General features: G+C 46.4%; 1 protein-coding gene across 10 annotated transcripts in view; it reads right to left on the bottom strand.

Moving 5' to 3' along the window:
- septin11 (septin 11) overlaps positions 1-14,808 on the bottom strand; it is a 75,310-nt gene extending 60,502 nt beyond the window's left edge. For 3 of the 10 annotated variants that reach the window (XR_004412661.1, XR_004412659.1, XM_033024852.1), the window contains exon 1: positions 14,730-14,806. Coding sequence is in view for 7 of the 10 variants with exons in the window: in XM_033024852.1 (XP_032880743.1) it covers positions 14,730-14,789 (60 nt within the window). In the remaining 3 variants the exon portion in view is untranslated. Of the gene's footprint in view, positions 1-14,068; positions 14,386-14,729 lie in introns of those variants that run through there. The other 7 variants (XM_033024844.1, XM_033024868.1, XM_033024834.1 and 4 more) reach the window with 3 other exon arrangements.
- Between the last annotated feature and the right edge of the window lie 4,611 nt (positions 14,809-19,419).

The following is a 19,419-nucleotide window of genomic DNA, read 5'->3' as shown; positions in this document are numbered from 1 at the left end:
TAAAATAAATATCAGAAGCCTCTATGTAGTCAATCGTCCTCACGTCCAACAGGTTTTCATCATCTCCTACATTGGCAACCCATGTTTTGTTATTTCTGAAGAAAAAAACCCCAAAACCTTCTTTTTTAACCACTTGGAAATAATTTGCTTGCTCTTAATATTTAACTAAAAGCTCAAATTACTGTGTCCTCAACCCATATTTCAAACACATTCCAAACTCAGCATACCATTTTACAAGCCAAACACTCACTGATATTGGTGCAAGAGTATTGTGCAAGACTACTCTGATAGTTGTCCCCAAGAGCCAGAATTCCCTTTAAAAGGTGATGGAAGAAAGCAATCAAAGCAAACATGCAATTATCACCGAGCACAAGAACATTCCCACAAGGGCTATTTCAATGGAGAAACAAGAGGACCCCCATTCATCTCCCTTGTTTAAATAAAGCAGCCAGCTATGCCAAGCCAGTGCAGTTGCCACTTTAAATTAAAAGCATTCAACTGGAATCTTCAATTCTAAAATGAGAAACTAATCACGGTGCTTGTTCATCCAGCACCAGAATGAATGTATTGAAACAAAAAGCATCATTTTAATCCTGTGGAAAAGCAGGTCAATTGTCTATTGTCTACAAACTGAGTCCACAGTTATTCTGAACAGTCCACATGCAATACAAGTTAGGCTTGAATTCCAATGGTTTGAGTAATAGCCCAAGAGAAGTTACTAATCACCAAAATATTTTATCTCTGAAATAAGCGCTGCCTGGCTGACTGGTTCAGGATTTAGAGAAGAATTTCAGCTATTAAACAGTTTCCCAACAGGCCATCAGTCACATTTCCATTTCAATCCACCCCCCAAAAAATCAAAATATTAAGTGTTGAAACAGTTAAATGAAGTATTACTCGACTTTTAAGTCTAAAACAAAATAGTTACACCAGGGTTTAACAATACTTACACTGCAGTGTGGTACTCAGACCTCAAGAAACCACGAAACAAGGGCAAGAAATTCACACCCCATGCCACTGAAGACCATTGCTGTCCAGTAGCACCTTGTTTTTCTTCATTAAAATGTGTTTAAATGAATTAGACATAGGTGCAGTACAGGAACACATCTAATAGAGCTGTTGTCTCACATTTTCTGTGATATGGATTCAATTCTGACATTCGGTGCCGTCACTATGGAGTTTACATGGTCTCCCCTAACCATGTGGCTTTACTCTGGGTGCTTCTATTTCCTGCCATATTTGTAATAGGTGCTGGTTGGTAGGTTAACTGGCTACTGTAAATACTGCATAAGACATAGTTGAATGGTAGAATCTAGGGGAGTTAATGGTAACGTGGGGAGAATACATGGGATTAGAGCAAATGTATTGCTGAAGGTTGTAGTGGAGGCAGGTACAATAGTACTACATGCAAGAGACTTTTAGATAGGCATGTGGAAGTGCAAGGAATATAGAAATATGAATCACGTGCAGGCAGATGAGATCAGTTTAACTAGGCATCATGCTCAGTGCAAACATTGTGGGCTGAAATGTGCTGTACTGTTCTATGTTCTACTTTTCATCAGACCATATCACAGCTACAATGAAAGTCACCTTCTGCCTCAGTTCGGAGATGACATATCTGGGGAGGAACAGGTTCATCTGGGGCGGAGGGGTGGAAGGAAGGCTGGAAGTGGTTGATGATGACAACTCCTCCACACATTACACAGTGCCTCTGACTCGCCAGGATGCAAAGAGACAAAAACTGAAACCAAGCCAAGAGAGAAACTAAAGGAGAACTGAAAAGATGGATCAGTGATGAAGGTTTCAAGAAACATATTAAAAGGGGCTTGAAGAGGCCCAAAGGGGAGAATTCCCCAGCTCAGAACCTAGTCTGAAGTGGTGGGATGAAAATCACAGTTCACAAGAGGCTGCAACTAAAGCAGCACATTGAACTTAAAAAGGGACTTGAGCACTGTACTAGGATTTTAAAACTGAAGCATTTGGCAATCAGGAGCTGATGTAGAGCCATACTTGCAGTACTGATGTGTGGATGGGATTCGTGCATGTTAGGATACAAAATGCTGCATCAAACTGTATGGATGAGAGACAGCAGCATAGTATTTAGCTGCTTTATTGTGCTCCATCCAACATTCATTAACAATGATGACACACAAAATGCTGGAGTAACTCAGCCGGGACAGGCAGCATCTCTGGAGAGAAGGAATGGGTGACATTTCAGGTCGAGAGTCAGGGGAGAGGGAATCAATCTTTGTGACCAAATCTTGGATTTCATTGCTGGGAAGGTCAGTGCTTATTTGTCCATTTACATTTGCCCCGTGGAAGATCTTGGTGAACTGCTTTCTTGAACTACAGTCGTTCTGATGAAAATGCTCCATTGACTGCTTGGGGAAGGAGCTTTGTGATTTAACGCCAGCAGCGATTAAGCATATGGGACGATTGACTTCCGACAACCATCATCCTTAATGTCATATATAACTACAATTGCTCAAGGATTTTCCCTTTCACCCCCATTGCACCAGAGATTATTAACCAAGAAAGATAGACTTGGCTATCCCCCAGTACAGTGGCTGTAAAATGATAGCACCGTTGGGGGGGGGGGGGGGTGGAAAGAGTTCCTTCCACAGCATGTGGGGAGTCTGGCCAGGGGTAAAGTTGCGGGGAGGGCAGGAGCATTGAGAAGGGGGTCGGGGATGGTGCCAGCAACTCACTCAGTAGCCCGAGTGGCTGCGAGCGGCCGCCGGGACCGGACAGCAGAACTGCAGCTAGTCCTGGGGCACGCAGGCAACCTGGGCGCTACAGCCAGTCTCAGGGCAGACAACCTGGGAACTGCAGCTAGTCCAGGGCCTCGCAGGCGACTTGGGCGCTACAGCCAGTCCCAGCCAGGGGTAAAATTGCGGGGTGGGCAGGAGCATTGAGAAGGAGAGGGTCAGGGATCGTGCCAGCAACTCACTCAGTAGCTCAGGTGGCTGCGAGCAGCCTCAGGGACCGGACAGCGGAATTGCAGCTAGTCCCGGGGTACGCAGGCGACCTGGGAACTGCAGCCAGTCCCGGGGCTCGCAGGCGACCTGGGCGCTATAGCCAATCCCAGGGCTCGCAGGCGACTTGGGGACTGTAGCCAGTCCAGGGGCTCGCAGGCGACCTGGGCGCTGCAGCCAGTCCCGGGGATGCGAGGGATCTGGGAACTGCAGAAAACTCTTGATCCTGTCTACACGACTAAACCAAACCCACGATCCTGTCCCGCAAGCCTTTTTTCAAAATTTAGCAACTCAAAATAGGGATGCGTCTTCATTGCCGGGAAATACGGTAGTCTTTTCTTGAGCACTCACATGCTGGCCCTGCCTTCATTAAAAATAGGGATAAGAGATCCAAAGGGTTAAATTGCATGCACAAACCTGAATAAATCCCACACCTCTGAATGCAGAGTTGGGACATGATCTGGCTTAATCCTCCATTGCAATAGAGAGGGTGAACTGCCAAATCAGAGTCACAGTCACCCTCAGCTGCACAATCACATTTCCAAGAAGTGTTTTATTGATTCTAAAGTACTATGTTCAACTTAAATGCAAGTGACTCCTTCCGATCTCTATTTCTGAAATCAATTCAGAAAAGACATTACATTTCCTTGATAGACAAAAATGCTAGAGAAACTCAGCAGGTGAGGTAGCATCTATGGAGCGAAGGAATAGGTGACGTTTCGGGTCCAGACCCTTCTTCACGTTTCCTAGAAAATGCAGCACCATCAATACAAAAACCACAACATGTTGGAGGAGCTCAGCGTGTCAGGCAGCATCTGGAGAGGGAATGGACAAACAATGTTTCCAGTCAGAACCATTCCAGACTGATTGTCGTGGGTGGGGCGGGGGTGGGGGGCGGGGGGTGGTAAGCTTAAAAAAAAAAAAGTGGGGGCAGGACAATGCCAAACAAGTGATAGATGGATACTGATGGGTGGGGGAGGGGGGTTTGAGAGGTATATGGGGCGAGGGGAGAATACGTGTTCGGCACGGACAAGAAGGGTCGAGATGGCCTGTTTCTGTGCTGTAATTGTTATATGGTTATATGAGAGATGGATGGAGGAAGTTACAAAGGCTCGAGGTGAAAAGGAAAGGGGTGTCAAGTAACGAGAGGAAGTAAATATAAAGCTGGAGGGAGGGATTTGAGTGGAGAAGGAAAGGGGGAAGAGGGGAAGTGGGCGATGGGTTAAAGGGAAATAGGGGACTCGTAAATGGGAAATGGATGTACAAGGTAGAGGAAAGGAGCAGGGTGACTGGGAGGAGGGAGAGGTGGGGTGGGAGATGGTGGGACAAATGGGAGCAAGTGTCAAGGGAAACAAAGAGGAGGTAGGGTCCACTGAACTTGTTGCTCCTAATGTGGCCTCCTTTACATCGCTGAGACCGTTTGCCGAACACTTACACTCTGTCCACCAATGCCTGCTGGATCTTAACTCCACTTCCCATTCCCATCTGACCTTTCTGTCCTTGGGCTCCTCCATTACCAAAACGAGGCCACAAGCAAACTGGAAGGACAAAACCTTATATTCCGCTTGGTTAGCTTACAACCCAACGGTATGAACATTGAATTCTCCAACCTCAAGTGATATCCCCCACCCACCCCCCCATCCCCTCTAAACCCAGATGATGCCTGACTGGGTTCTGCTCAAGAAACACATTTGCAGTCATTGTCAACACCAATACCAGGTGTTCTTGTGGAAGACAGGAAAAAAAACCCTTCATTACAGAAGTGCACAAGCAGTTACTTTAATCCATAACCTGCATGCACAGAGTGAAATACTGTAGTTCTCCAACGACACTGGATAGCTCCTGACCCAGGCCGACCAGGAAGAATCGCCGCTGAAACCCGGGCCATGTAGAGCTAGTGAAGCTTCCTAGAGGAAGCATCAGATGGATCTTGGCAGTCATCTGAAGAGGACAAACCAACGTAGGATCCATCAGTTAAGACGGTGAAAGTCAGCCAATGTTGTCGTATTTGATCATTATCAAACTGCCTAGAGCAGGCGAGTTGATTTTGGTCAATATTTACCTTTCAAACAACACTATTCAAACGCTAAACTGATTCATTATTCATCACAGTGATGTTTTGCCGGAGCTTTCCTGTCACCAGTCCTACACAACATCAATAATGGCATGTCACAAGTATCGGCTGTGAAGAACCCCGGGCATAGAGAGCACTTATAAATCCAAATAATTTCTTCCTAATGACAAGAATATGATAGGAGAATTATGGTGGAGTCAATGTGAAGAAAGAATAAGTTACGAAGAAATAAGTGGGTTTGATGGAATTGCTTTGAGAAACTACTCTGAGAACCAGCATCGATTCAAGGTGCCAAACATCATCCTCATGTCATAGTGAAATATGACCAACCTATGCGTGAAAGGATACAGTAAGTCCCACCATTTATAAATCCAAAAAGCACCGATGCGTTAAACACAAGAATGTTCCTCATCGACCATCACCACCATTTAGAGGAGACACCAGTAATTTATTAAAAGCGCCTCCATTTAAAAAAAAGTAATGAATGCAGTAAGATGGGAGGAGACAGCATTACAAGATTCTGCTTAGGAATGGCCCATGTTAATAAGTACGGTGCTCAGCTGGTAGTGTGACGTAATAACAGACAATAGATTGGATGAATTATTGTATTCCAAAGTGTGAAATGCAATAAAGGAACACGTTAATTAAGTGGTAGTGGCAAATAGGAGGGATTTGATGGAAATATTGTGTGGGCATGTTTTTTTTCTTGCAAGAATCTTACCTTTATTTTGGGTTCAGTTTGAATCTTTGAACCAAAATACAATATGGAAAGTTATACAACTAAATTATTATTATCACCATTTTTGTTCAATTCTCTCCACCTCCTCCTCTATAACCAAAAAACAGCACAATGTGCTGGAGAACTCAGTAGGTCAGGCAGTATACACAGAGAACATGGATAGGTGACGTTTCGGGTTGAGACCCTTCTTCAGACTGATTGTGGTGGTTGGAGGGGGAGAAAAGGGGAGAGAAGATTGCTGGAAAAGAGGAGATGCAGGAACTGTGCAGCGGTCCTTTCACTGAACACCTACATTTAGTCCATCCTGGTCTATGCGATCTCCCAGTTCCCAAACATTCTAACTCCTTCCCACTCCCATAGTGCCTCTGTCCTGGGCCTCCTCCATTGTCAAAGTGTGACGCCACATGCAAATTGGAGAAACAGCATCTCATATTTGGCCTATGCAATTTACAACCCAGCGGTATGAATATTGATTTCTCTAATTTCAAGTAACCCTTGCATCTTCTCTCTCTCTGTCCCTGCCTCACCCTAGTAATCCTGCTAGTTTCACTGTTTGTATCCCATTATCACCTCTTCCACGGCCAACAATGGATCAGTGTGGGCCCCACCTTTCCTTGGTCATTGGAGTCGGCTCTGATTTGTTCTGAGCCTTTTCATACCTCTAGTTTCCCGCTTCTCTGAATTTATGGTCTCGACCGTAAACGTCACCTATTCCTTCTCTTCATCGATGCTGCCTGACCCACTGCCTGTTACTCCAACATTTTGTGTCTATCTACGGCAGGTAATAGGACATCACAGACGGGAGAGGGGGGTTTGATAGGCAGCTGGTTGGAAGTTCTACAAAAAACAGTGACCCCTTTACTTGGTGGGACTGCTTATACACTCTTATTTTCAGTGTGGGTATAGTCAACGCCCACAAAACGCAAACCAGCATTCGGTTTGCCACTGTTAACAGTATCAACTTCAGCAGCAGTGCAAAGCAACAAGTCAACTGGCATGTTGCCTCTGGCACGACGGAACCCTCAGGAAATGCCTCCCAGAACCAATGAAAATAAAAACGCCCAGAGCAGAAACAATGGGCAAGGTCTGAAGACAAAGAAAAATTAGATGACCAATTTAAAAGTAAAAGATCATCTTCCCCTGGAAGTGACTGTGCAATAACTCAGTTCTCTAGACATCATTTCAACAGGAAGGATTCTGTGACAGTGGGCAACTGCAAGCATAAAGATAAAAAACTTGCATCTGTAAAATACAATTTTGTGACTTCAGCACTTTTACAGACAACTACTGAAGTATAATTCTTGGTGTAGCCAGCCTGTGATCAAGCTGCTAACGCAGAAAGCTGAAGGCACACAGATGGCCTGAACATAAGCTCCAATATTGCAGTCCACCTCAAAATGCTGAAGCACAAACAAATTTATTTAGGCCGGCCCCAATATCAATACAGATTTAATACTGGAAAATTAAAACAAATACAGAACAATACTTCAAAATAAGGAAGGAATTTCATACGAGTATCTGGCCAGCATCTTACTCATATGCAAGTGCTCCCTCTTCGCCTGGTTACCAAAATACTACATTTCCTTTTACTCTTCACACACATCACAAGGGTTTGACTGGTTTAAGACATACAGATCTGCTAAACTCGGCCAGTGTTCAATAACATCAGGTGCAACATTCCTCTCACCCAGATGTGTGATGATACAAGTTTCAAGGATTATTGGAGAGGGAAAAGGAAAAAATGCCCATTTTATTTTAGGGGCACTGGGTGTTCAGCTCACATTATCTGGTAGGTTTGGCACGGGACAGATGGAAAACGATATGTCTGACAGCTGCAACTTCATTTCCTGCACTATGTTTAACCACTGTCTCAAAGTCTGCTGGAACAGCAAAGCATTTAAGCTGTGGCTCTAGATGCTGGGATTCAGATTCCAAGCATTCTGCTACTGCTAAGTCAAAGGAAGTTAAATTGAACATATTCAGACATTCAAATAAGTGTCAGTCAGACATCATAGACACTGCTTAATATTCAAATCCAGTGACCCAAACAGAACCAATATCAACTGATTCCACTTGCTGGGTTGTCGAGTGACATTTCCACTCCAAAGCATTAAAAAAAACAGGATAGGCAGCTTACGCCATGATCATTTTCAGCTTAGCAGGGTGGTATCAATAGTGCTGCTTCAAGTGTCGAAAACTATATTCATCCAAGAAATTTTCAGATGCAAAATAAAATTTGAGTGTGGAAGGGGTTTGAGAAGAGCAAATAGTAACAACTGCATTAGGATTACATCATTAACTACATTCTATATTCCAAATATTTTAAATAGCAGATCAGTTACATAGCTACACTGTGCTCCAACATCAAACGTAGAGGACAAAAACTTCAGTCATCAAATGAAAGTCAATATTATACATTCATTACAAGCCCATCTATAGCCCACATTTCTTTGATCACCTCAACAAGTTGGCAAATATTTGATAAAGGATTATCATGTAAACATTACTTTAAAATTTCACTTTAGATACATGTGTCTAAGAACATGTCCAACTCTTGTACAGTTCCATTTGACCTGAATAATTTGCAGCATCTGTAAACAAATCTGCTAAAAAAAAATGTAAACCACTTGTAACGTAGAAATTTGGGAATTTGTATAGAATTACATAAATTTAGTTTCTCAGGCTGAAAGGCCTCGTATTCCATAATATCGGTAAGTGATTTATCAATCAATCAAAACTTTATTGTCATTTAGAAATACATCGATATATGCAATTCTAAATGAAATTCCATTGCATTTGGCTCCCCGTGCAACACAAAATTAAACAGAAGGATAAAATGGGTAAAAAGACAAAATGGATAAAAAGATAAAATAGATAATGGTGGCGGCTCATTACATGGCATTCAGGTCTGATGGCTCGTGGGAAGAAGCTGTTGCAAACCCTTGACGTTCTGCTCCTTCTGCTACGATATCTTTTGCCCGAGGGCAGCAGTGAACAGTCCATGATGGAGATGTGTGGGGTCCTTTATAATACTGCTGGCCTTAGACAAGCAACGTTTGCTCGCAATGTCCCTGATTGAGGGAGAGAAGTCCCAATGATTTTTTTCAGCCGTCCTCACCACTCTCTGCACGGACTCTATACAACTTATGCTTTATTTTAGTCAATATTCAGCTCCAGAAATGTTACAATTCTTATCTTCAAGAGGCGCTACTACTTCTCTTAAGCTAAAGTTATAAATTTTCTCCAATTACCAAAAAGTCAATTTATTAGATAATTTACACTGGGATTGGACAATCATTCATAATTCTGCTTGCCTACATTAAATGCGATTACATTTAATCTATTAATACTGTGCAAGATGGTATGGGATGTCCTGAGAACATGATGAGGTAGGCATAAAATACAGGATTAATATAGAGTAAACTAAACAGCTGCAAGTATGAGAGAAGTTCCCATAAGAGACTTACTCCAGAGTGCTTATAAAATGTGGTTAATATAGATATAGGTTCAAATTAGAACGACAGCTGCAGCAAGATGGTGTGAAGCAGGTATGGGCTGGAATGCGAAAGATCACGGGCATGAAGCAGAACGGTGGTACACTGCCTGATGGTGAACAGGGTCTGGCTGATGATCTGAATAGATTCTTCAACAAATTCGACGGCTCCACACCACCCCAGCCTCCCCCACCTGGTCTGCTGACCATTGCTGCTTCCTCTCCACCTCCCATCCCTCTCTCCATCACTCCTGAGATGTCACCTGTACGGAGTCCCCTCTTTCCACCTCCCACTCCACCGGCAGCCCCACCCATGACTCTTTATACTGCTCAGGTCAAGGTGATGCTGGACAGACTGAAGCCAGGGAAGGCAGTGGGGCCTGATGACACCAGCCCAAGGCTACTGAAGACTTGCTCTTCAGAGCTGTGTGGTATTTTAACACACCTGTTCAACCTGAGCTTACGTCTACAGAGGGTTCCAAGGCTGTGGAAAACATCTTGCCTGGTACCTGTTCCAAAGAAGACCCATCCCACTCTCTACAATGACTACAGACCAGTAGCGCTCACTTCTCACATAATGAAGACATTTGAGAGACTTGTCCTTTCCTACATCAGGACTAGTGTGTCAAATCACATGGATCCTTTGCAGTTTGCATATCAGCCTAACATCAGTGTCGATGATGCCCTCATTTACATGCTGCAGAGGGTGTACACACATTTGGACACTGCTGATGCATCTGTAAGGATTACTTTTTTTGACTTTTCAAGTGCCTTCAACACTATTCAGCCCCGACTGCTAGGGGAGAAGATGGAGAAGATGAAAGTGGATCCATCACTGGTACTGTGGTGTTTGGATTACCTTTCCCTCAGACCACAGTACGTGCGCCTACAGAACAGTGTCTCGGGCACCATCTTGAGCAGCACAGGGGCTCCACAAGGAACTGTGCTGGCTCCGTTCCTGTTTACCATCTACACAGCGGATCTCCAATGGAACACCAACAGCTGCTTTTTGCAGAAGTTTTCGGATGATACAGCTGTTGTCGGCCTCATTAAAGGGGGCAATGAGGAGGAATACAGAGACATTATAAGTAACTTTGTGGAGTGGAGCGCACACAATAATCTCCATCTCAACACCAAAAAAACAAAGGAGATAGTGGTGGACTTTAGGAGGGGGAGGAGGAGGACTCAAGCAACGCCGATCACCATTAAGGGCACTGAGGTGGAGGTGGTTGCTAATCACAGGTACCTTGGGGTGCAGCTTGACAGTGAGCTGAACTGGAAGTGTCATATGGAGGCGGTGTACAGGAGGGGACAAAGCCGACTGTATTTTTTAAGGAGGCTGAGGTCTTTTAATATCTGCCAACCCCTACTGTGCAGTGTCTACCATTCAGTGGTGGCCAGTGCTCTGTTCTTTGCTGTGGCCTGTTGGGGAGATGGCGCCCGTATAGCGGATAAAAACAGATTGGACAAACTAATCAGGAAGGCCGGCTCAGTGGTCGGGGCTGAGCAACGAACGGTCCAGCAGGTGGCAGAGGCCAGAACTCTAAATAAACTAGGTTCCATAATGACAAACCCCACTCACCCACTCCATGCCCTGAAGGTGATCAAGAGCAGCATCTTCAGCCAGAGGCTGATTGCACCAATGTGCAAAACGGAGAGATACAGGAAGTCCTGTTTACCAGCTGCTATAAGACTTTTTAATGAGCATAAATAACTGCACTTTTTTTAAATTAATTGTATTTTAACTTGTATTTTAACTTGTTATGTATGAAAGCGTGGTGTTATGTTTGTCTTGAAGCTGTCGTGGCACTGTAATTTCCTGAAAAGGATTATTAAAGGAATAATAAAAAAATAAAAAAATTTATTGCAAATACTATCACACAGAATTGTCTGGAATGTGACGGGTCCCTGTCGGCTCCAGTAGTGATAGAAATCATCTTCTTCCATTGAAATAGCTTATTGTTCCTTTAGTGTAGTAAAGTGTCAAAAGATATTTCATAGGAGCGTTATTGAACAAAATTTCTACCTAGCCAATGAAGCAGTTATACAAGAAGATGACCGACAGTCAAAAAGGCAGAGTTTTGGACATGTCTTGAAAAGGAGGAAAGAGAAGTTTACAATCACGATTTCTGAGTTCAGGACATGTGCAGTTGGAGACACTGCTGCCAATGTTGAGGCGATTAAACTTGGCGATAATCAGTCAGAACTGCACTGAGGGGCAGTAGGAATAAAGGAGTTTACAGAGACTGGGAGAGACCTGCCCCGTTGGAGTGCAAACACTAGGCTGGTGAGAAAACAAAACAAGTATTTATAAACCAGAAGCCAGTGTAGGTCAATAATTTCATACAATAATAAGAAATAGAGAGTTGGGACTCGAGCTGTAGTTTTGGTTCAGGGAAGTCAACCAGCTGTGTTGAAATAGTCAATGTCGGAAGGTAGCAAAGGCAGAGATAGTTTTAACAGCTGTTGAGCTGAGCTAAGAGCAGTCAAGACAAAGTAAATTGGTCTTTATGATCATGTGGATGTGTACTGTGAACCTCAATTGGGATTAAATATGACACCATGAATTTAAATGTAAATTATTTCAAGAATTTGAAGAAGGGTCTTGACCTGAAACATCACCCATTCCTTCTCTCCAGAGATGCTGCCCGTCCCAATGAGATACTCCAGCATTTTGTGTCTAACCATGAATTTAAAGTCCGGTTCAACTATAAAGCCAGCGGCTATGGTGTTTGTGGCATCATAGCCTTTCCAAGATTTGAAGGAAAATTCTGTTCTGTTCTTACAAGTTCAAGAGAAGTAACTGTGAAGCATGTAGCTGGATCTATCATTTACACAGCAAAACTGATGGCTGCATTGTGGATTCAAAAGGAATATAGAGTGGATGTGGAGAGGATGTTTCCATTAGTGGAAGAGTCTAGGACTAGAGGTCATAGCCTCAGAATTAAAGGACGTTCTTTTACGAAAGAGATGAGGAGGAATTTCTTTAGTCAGAGGGTGGTGAATCTGTGGAATTCTTTGCCACAGAAAGCTGTGGAAGCCGTTAGTGGATATGTTTAAGGCAGAGATAGATTCTTGATTAGTACAGGTGTCAGAGGTTATGAGGAAAAGGCAGGAGAAAGGGGTTAGGAGGGAGAGATAGATCAGCCATGATTGAATGGTGGAGTAGGCTTGATGGGCCGAATAGCCTAATTCTACTCCTATCACTGATGACCTTATACACAAGCCACCTTTTTAGGTTCCTAATCAACAAGTCCTGACTGAAGTCCCTGCTGAAAATAAACCTCAGAATATAATGAGAACGGCAAGTTTAAAAAAAATAATCAGAAAAGGTCCATTATCAACATTATCTTCTTTACATTACTTTTACAGTTCTTATCCCTTTCTGCTGTTCAAACCCTACTTCACATTGAGGATAAACTTTGCCAACTCTTTTGCATGCCTCTTCCACTTTCTTCACAAACAACAACTAGAACAACACAGCCCTTGATCTTTCTTGCACACTTTCCAAAACATCCCAGCTGCCCCAACTGCTGCAAAATGTTTAACTTATTTTCATATCTATTGCACTATATCTAACTGACATTCCACTTTATCTTAGTGATCTTTAACTCCACATTCCTGGCTGCATCTTCCATTTATCTCAGTCCACACAATTCCTCATTCTGCACTCGCTTTACTCAACTATGTACTCCTATCGCTCCACCCCCACTCCCATCCTGCTCCATCATTTCCTTCTGCGTTTCCTGCTGGATTTGTTTTTTACTATTAATCTATTGGGAGCGTTTTATCTTCCACTCACAGCATACGTGCAAGCTGTTGGTGAATGTTAAATTAATGTCAGCGTAATTCAAATCATGATTTTTTTCATCCATCATATAGCTTTATTCTACTGAAGGCATTGTGGCATTATTTTTCTAAATTAATAAATATAGCACATTATCCAACTTTTAATGAGGCCCCACCCCATCTCTGCTAAACCCCACATGATACTGACAGTGTCATGTGCCACATGTCAAATGGGGAGGAAAAAAAATTAGATTCCTCCTGTCAAATGGGGAGAAAAAGTAGATCAAGATGTTTTCCTTTTAATCCTGTTTGCGCCCCTATACATTTGTTCATTTAAAAAATATATTTCTATAATAATGGAGGTGGTTTTTACATCAGTCAATAATCGGAAACGTTCTAACTGTAGATTTTTTGTTAGTTACAAAATTAAAATTACATAAAGTAAAGTGCCCAGCTGATTAGCAAGTTTAAGAGCTGTAGATGGCGAGTACAGGCCCTCGATTTTACAGTTCCCTCTGACCGTAGGAAGTCTATGGAGCCAAATGCTGCCAGGAGGGGCGAGGCTGACAGGCATCCGATCCTGTCCCATCCACCACAACGATGCCCTTAACAGAAAACTCATCCCCTTTGTCGGAGATCTTCCACGCATGAAGTAACGATATAAAATCCCAACATAATAGCGACGCCATAACACTAGTTAACGGGAAGCAGACCGGGCACATGTCAACCTCGGCCACCTAGTTGCTAATAGATGGAAATTCCATGCTCTCTTCGTTGAAACGCATAAAATGCAATGTTTCTGACTGAAGCAATTGATCAGGCTGCTAATTTTTAACCCTTTCGTTCGCTATCTTGGTTAACAACCCATCCAGCTGGTAGCTGCGCGACTTAACGGTATTTCAAATTGCAGAAAAAGAGAAGTCAAGTCACGTTCTGTAGTGAAAGTGGGGAGAAATGCATTACATCTGTAATGGATATAAAACAGAAAGCGCACTCACTGGCTTCCTTCCGACGAGCGCAGCCATCCCGCTTGCTGCTGGCGTTTACCGCGGCCGCTGCGTTGTTTGGTTTGCACGGATCTCCGCTCCTGTCTGTCCCGGGACTGGCGGCCCGGAGCTCGCGCAATATGGCAGCCCGGAGCGGCGCGCGGAGGGTGCGGCCAAGTCTGCAGCCGCCGCCTGCAACCGCTGCTCCGCCTCATGCAACCACGCACACTTGTCCACTCACCGAGGACCGTTCACCCCCAACAAACCCCACGGCGAACGGCCACGCCGAGCGCCCCTGAGAGCTGCAATTGAAACGCAAAAGGGAATGCACACCCCTACCCACAGCATCGACTTGCTGTAGTCCACAGGAGGAGGAGATAAACAGATACTCGCACGCCTCTCCTGGAAGTTTAGTGTCGATGCTTATTTCTCTGCAGTATTTGTTTGGAATATTAAGTAAAACGTTTTTAATAGCAGAATATTTAACAGGCCACCGCTTAATGTACCATAGACCACAAATTTGGAGATTCTGATCATTTTGCTTCGCGTTGTGAGTGTGTATGCGTTAAGTACATGGGACACATGCCAAATCGTTCATTCCGCCAATGTCATTATAATCGACAACGAAACCAAACCGACGACGGAATAAATATAAAACAAAAACAGGAAATACCATGTGCGAATCACACCGAGTCCATCCGCACACTTCAAGCCTTTCCCGACCGGCGGACATCACAAGATTTTCGTCGTGTCATCGACCATGCGCATGAAATATTAATTGAACTGGCGTAGAGTTTTAGTTCGAATGGACCACTCGCAGTCATGATGCCTTCCTCATGCAGGCAGGGTGCGTTTTAATTTAGTGGCCTGATTAAGGGTTTCCTTAATCAGTTTGAAATGGCCCAAGAAGAGCAACTAGTTTCAGATAAACGTGTATGTCTAAACATCAAAATACATTTGTGTAGGAAAGAACTTCAGATGCAGCGGACAAAATGTGCAGGAAAGAACTGCAGATGCAGCGGACAGAATGTCTGAAGAAGGGTCTCGACCCGAAACGTCACCCATTCCTTCTCTCCAGAGATGCTGCCTGTCCCGCTGTAACTCCAACATTTTGTGTCTACCACCAAAATATATTTTATGATTTAAAAATTAATTAGAGCAGAAGTTAATGTAATCAATAAACATTTATTAATTGGTGTGCCAAGTTTAATTTTAAAGGAGAAAGAACTCCAGGATTGGTTAAAAACAAAGCAATAAATTTAGTCAAGGCTGTTGCCCCCGAACGCCTTTTTGTAAAAATGTACAATCATTTTTAGCTGATGAACCTCATTGTTAAATACCTCATTGGCGCTTACACATGACTAATGAGGATTTGGTTGAGGTGCAAAAAGAGAACTTAATATTCACTGTCCTACGTGATAATCGGAAATTGTAGCGGCACCTGCTGGTGCGCGCCAGTGTCGAACCATGCGGTCGGAAGCCGCGCGCACGTGACTCTGGGAGGGGTCGGGTTTTCGCGCGGTTTCCGGGCTCAGCCCGCCAGTCGGTTGAGGACCACCATTGTGGTCAGTTGTGTGTTAGGACTTGTGATACCAGAGAACCTTGATTCAGAATAAATCTTGTTTCAAACCACTGGTCGTTGTCTCTGATCCACTAAATTGGTGACCCCGACGAGTCTGACCGTCGTTGGACTGAGAAGCATGCAGGAAGAATATTTCCCCGCTGAAGCGGCAGGCACCCAGAAGGACTTTCCCAGCCTCCGGCTGCCCCCTTATTGGCCCGATCAGCCGCAGATATGGTCCGCTCATGTGGAGGCACAGTTCCACCTGCACCACTATGTCGCCGACGAGACCAGGTACTTCCACGTGGTGGGAATCCTGCCGCAGGAGTAGGCCTCGAGGTTGCCGAGAGATCCACCGGTGGCAGCTTTTCAAACAGGCCTTCCTAGAGCAGATGCCCAACGACGTACGTCTGATGCTCGCGGGAGCCGACTTCAGCGACCCCCAACAGCTCGCTGAGAGAGCCGACGAGCTATGGACCACGGGGCGACGGGACGTTTGTGCTTTCTCCCGCCCGGCTGCCACAGCCAGAGTGCAGCCGAGGAGGCATCGCGAGGAAGGCCTGTCACCGGCCATTTTGAGGATCAACCGCAGCAGCCCGAGCAGTATGTGAGACGCCGTTGGTGCTATTACCATCTCCGTTTCGGTGCGGAGGATCGACGCTGTCGAGTCCCCTGCACGTTTCAGGGAAATGCCTCGGCCGATCGCCCTTAGAGGCGACCACGATCGGCCCGAACGAACGGTTCTACGTCCGGGACCTTAACTCGTCAGCATCATGCCCGCGATACCCGCGGTAAGGTAGTACCCGTCCTCTCGGTGGTTAACGGGAGTGACATTCGAACGTATGGTACGTGGACCCTTAACCTAACCTTCTACTCCCACCCGTAGGGGTGGAAGTTTATCGTTGCTAACATCGCCCAGCCGGTCTTGAGGGCGGATTTCTTGCTCGCGTGGCGGTCGTATGGTCCCATTGTCAGACCTCCGCCCCGCCGAACCGCGCAGCACGCCTCCGCTCAAACAGCAACCCAACGACATTGCAGAGGTCCAGGAGCCTTTCTGCTGTCCGAGTTCCCTGAACTACTCACACCCCGTTTCGACGGGGCTGCGCCTCGTCATGGTGTGGTGCACCATATCCCTACCGAGTGTCCGCCGGTGCACGCTCGCGCGCCACCTCCCACCGGACAAGCTGCGCATTGCCCGCGATTAATTCCAATTGATGGAGGACATGGGCATTGTGCGGCGGTCCGCTAGCCCTTGGGCTTCCCCGCTCCATATGGTTCCCAAAGCGTCCGGGGGTTGGAGGCCTTGCGGTGATTACAGGCGGCTTAACGCGGTAACCACGGCTGACCGGTACCCGATGCCCAATATTCAGGATTTTCGGCGCACCTGGAGGGCGAGACCTTTGTCTTCATTTATTTGGATGACATCCTGGTGGCCAGCAGTTCGCAGATGGAGCACGTTAGTCACCTTTACCTTTTGTTCGAGCGGTTGCGCGAACACGCCTTGGTGATTAACCCTGAGAAGTGCCAGTTCGGCTTGCGCTCCATCTCCTTCCTAGGGCACAGGGTTACCCCTCAAGGCACTGAGCCGCTGCCTGAGAAGGTCAATGCCATTCGCCAGTTCCCTCGGCCGCTCACTGTCAAGGGTCTTCAGGAGTTTATAGGGAAGATTAGATAGATTAGATTAGATATAATTTATTGCCACACAGCCAGGCTGGTGGAAATTTGGGTTGTCTGCAGCGATACAATAATAAAGAACACACAACCACAATAAAACTGTAACACAAACATCCACCACAGCATTCATCACTGTGGTGGAAGGCACAAAATTTGGCCAGTCCTCCTCCATTTCCCCCCCGTGGTCAGGACCAGAGTCCAGAGTCAGTCCAGGATCGGCTCTTCCTCACCGGAGACCGCGGCTTTAAGTTGTTGTAGGCCGCAGGGAAGGTGATTTTTTTACCACCGGTTCGTGCCGTCGGCCGCCGCGGTCATGCGCCCACTATTCCAGTGCCTCACGGGTACGCCGTGGGACCTGGTGTGGTCGGACAAGGCTGGCACGACGTTCGAAGGTGCTAAGGCTGTGCTGGCTAATGCCACCATGCTGGTGCACCTGAGGGCATCTGCTCCCACAGCACTCACGGTTGACGCCTTGGACGTCGCTGTAGGTGCTGTCCTGGAGCAGCAGGTCGGTGACCGCTGGCTGCCACTGGCGATTTTCAGCCGGCAGCTTCGGCCTCCGGAGTGCAAGTACAGTGCATTCGACAGGGAACTCCTCGCGCTCTACCTGGCGATCAGGCATTTCCGTTACTTCCTCGAGGGCCGAGCTTTCTCTGCTTTCACGGACTACAAACTGCTTGCTTTCGCGTTGAGCAAGATTGCCGATCCATGGTCCGCCAGGCAGCAGCGGCACCTCGCCTACATATCCGAATTCATGACTGACATTCGGCATGTAGCTGGGGTCAAAGTCCTCTGTGATGTCTCCACGGGTAGAGCCCGTCCGGTTATACCGGCCAGTTGGAGACGACGTATTTTCGACACAGTCCATAGCTTAGCCCACCCGTCCATTCGAGCCACATCTGCCGTGGTAGCGTCCAAGTTTGTTTGGCACGGGTTGCGGAAGCAGGTGGCCACATGGGTCCATGCTTGCATTCCATGTCAGACCGCGAAAGTTCAGCGTCATGTGCGGCCGCCCGTGCAGGATTTTGCTGTGCATGATGGCAGGTTCCTACATATTCATGTAGACATTGTCGGACCCTTACCTTGTTCGTGCTGTGCCACGCACCTGCTTACTATAGTGGACAGGTTCACTAGGTGGCCGGAGGTAATCCCGTTGTCGGATACCTCCACGGAGGCTTGCACTCGGGCTATCATGTCCAACTGGATAGCTCGTTTCGGGGTCCCGTCTGACATCACCACAGACCATGAGGCACAGTTTACCTCGTGTCTGTGGTCCGGCTTAGCGCAGCTTTATGGCGCCCACTTGCACCAGACGGCCGCTTATCACCCGGAGGCGAATGGGTTGGTCGAGTGGTTCCATAGACTCCTTAAATCAGCGTTGAAGGCCTGGCTCACCGGCCCCGATTGGGTTGACCTTTTGCCCTGGATCGTTCTGGACTTCAGAACTACGCCAAAGGAGGGCCTGGACGCCTCCTCAGTTGAGCTAGTCTATGGCTCGGCTTTACGGGTACCAAGGGATTTCCTGCTCGCCAGCCGTGATCAGGAGGTTTCGGCTTTGGCAGTGCTAGCTGACCTTCGTGAACGGGTGCGTGCGTTAGTCCCCGTCCCCACCTCCAGACATTGGTCGGTTTCGGTGCATGTGCCGGTGTCATTACAGGATTGTGCTTATGTTTTACTTCGTAGGGACGCTCACCACTCGCTGCTGCAGCAAGTTTATGAGGGGCTGTACAGGGTGCTGAGGACTGGAGTCTCCATGTTCACGTTGGATGTGGGCGGCCGGGAGGAGTTCGTCTCCATCAGCCGCCTCAAGACCGCGCACATGGACGAGGACAGCCCAGTGGAGGTGGCCACACCGAGGCGTAGAGGCTGTCCACCGGCTGTTCAGTCGTCTCCTGCCCCTGTTGTTCCCGGCCCTGTTTCGCATCTCCCCATTGTTACGCCTGCCCCTCCTTCGTGGTTTTCGCGTCCCACCGGTTCTGTTCTGCCGGTCCCTAATATTACGCCCGTCCCGCGTTCGAGGACTACGCGTTTAGGTCGTACTATTCGGTTCCCTTTGCGTTTCCGTACCTCGGTTTCTGGGGGGGGGGCCATGTAGCTGCACCTGCTGGTGCGCGCCAGCGTCGAACCC

This window comes from Amblyraja radiata, chromosome 1 (assembly GCF_010909765.2).
Source record: "Amblyraja radiata isolate CabotCenter1 chromosome 1, sAmbRad1.1.pri, whole genome shotgun sequence".
NCBI classification, from domain to species: domain Eukaryota; kingdom Metazoa; phylum Chordata; class Chondrichthyes; order Rajiformes; family Rajidae; genus Amblyraja; species Amblyraja radiata.
Note: the sequence above shows the minus strand (reverse complement) of the source record. Positions and strands in the feature narration are given on the sequence as shown.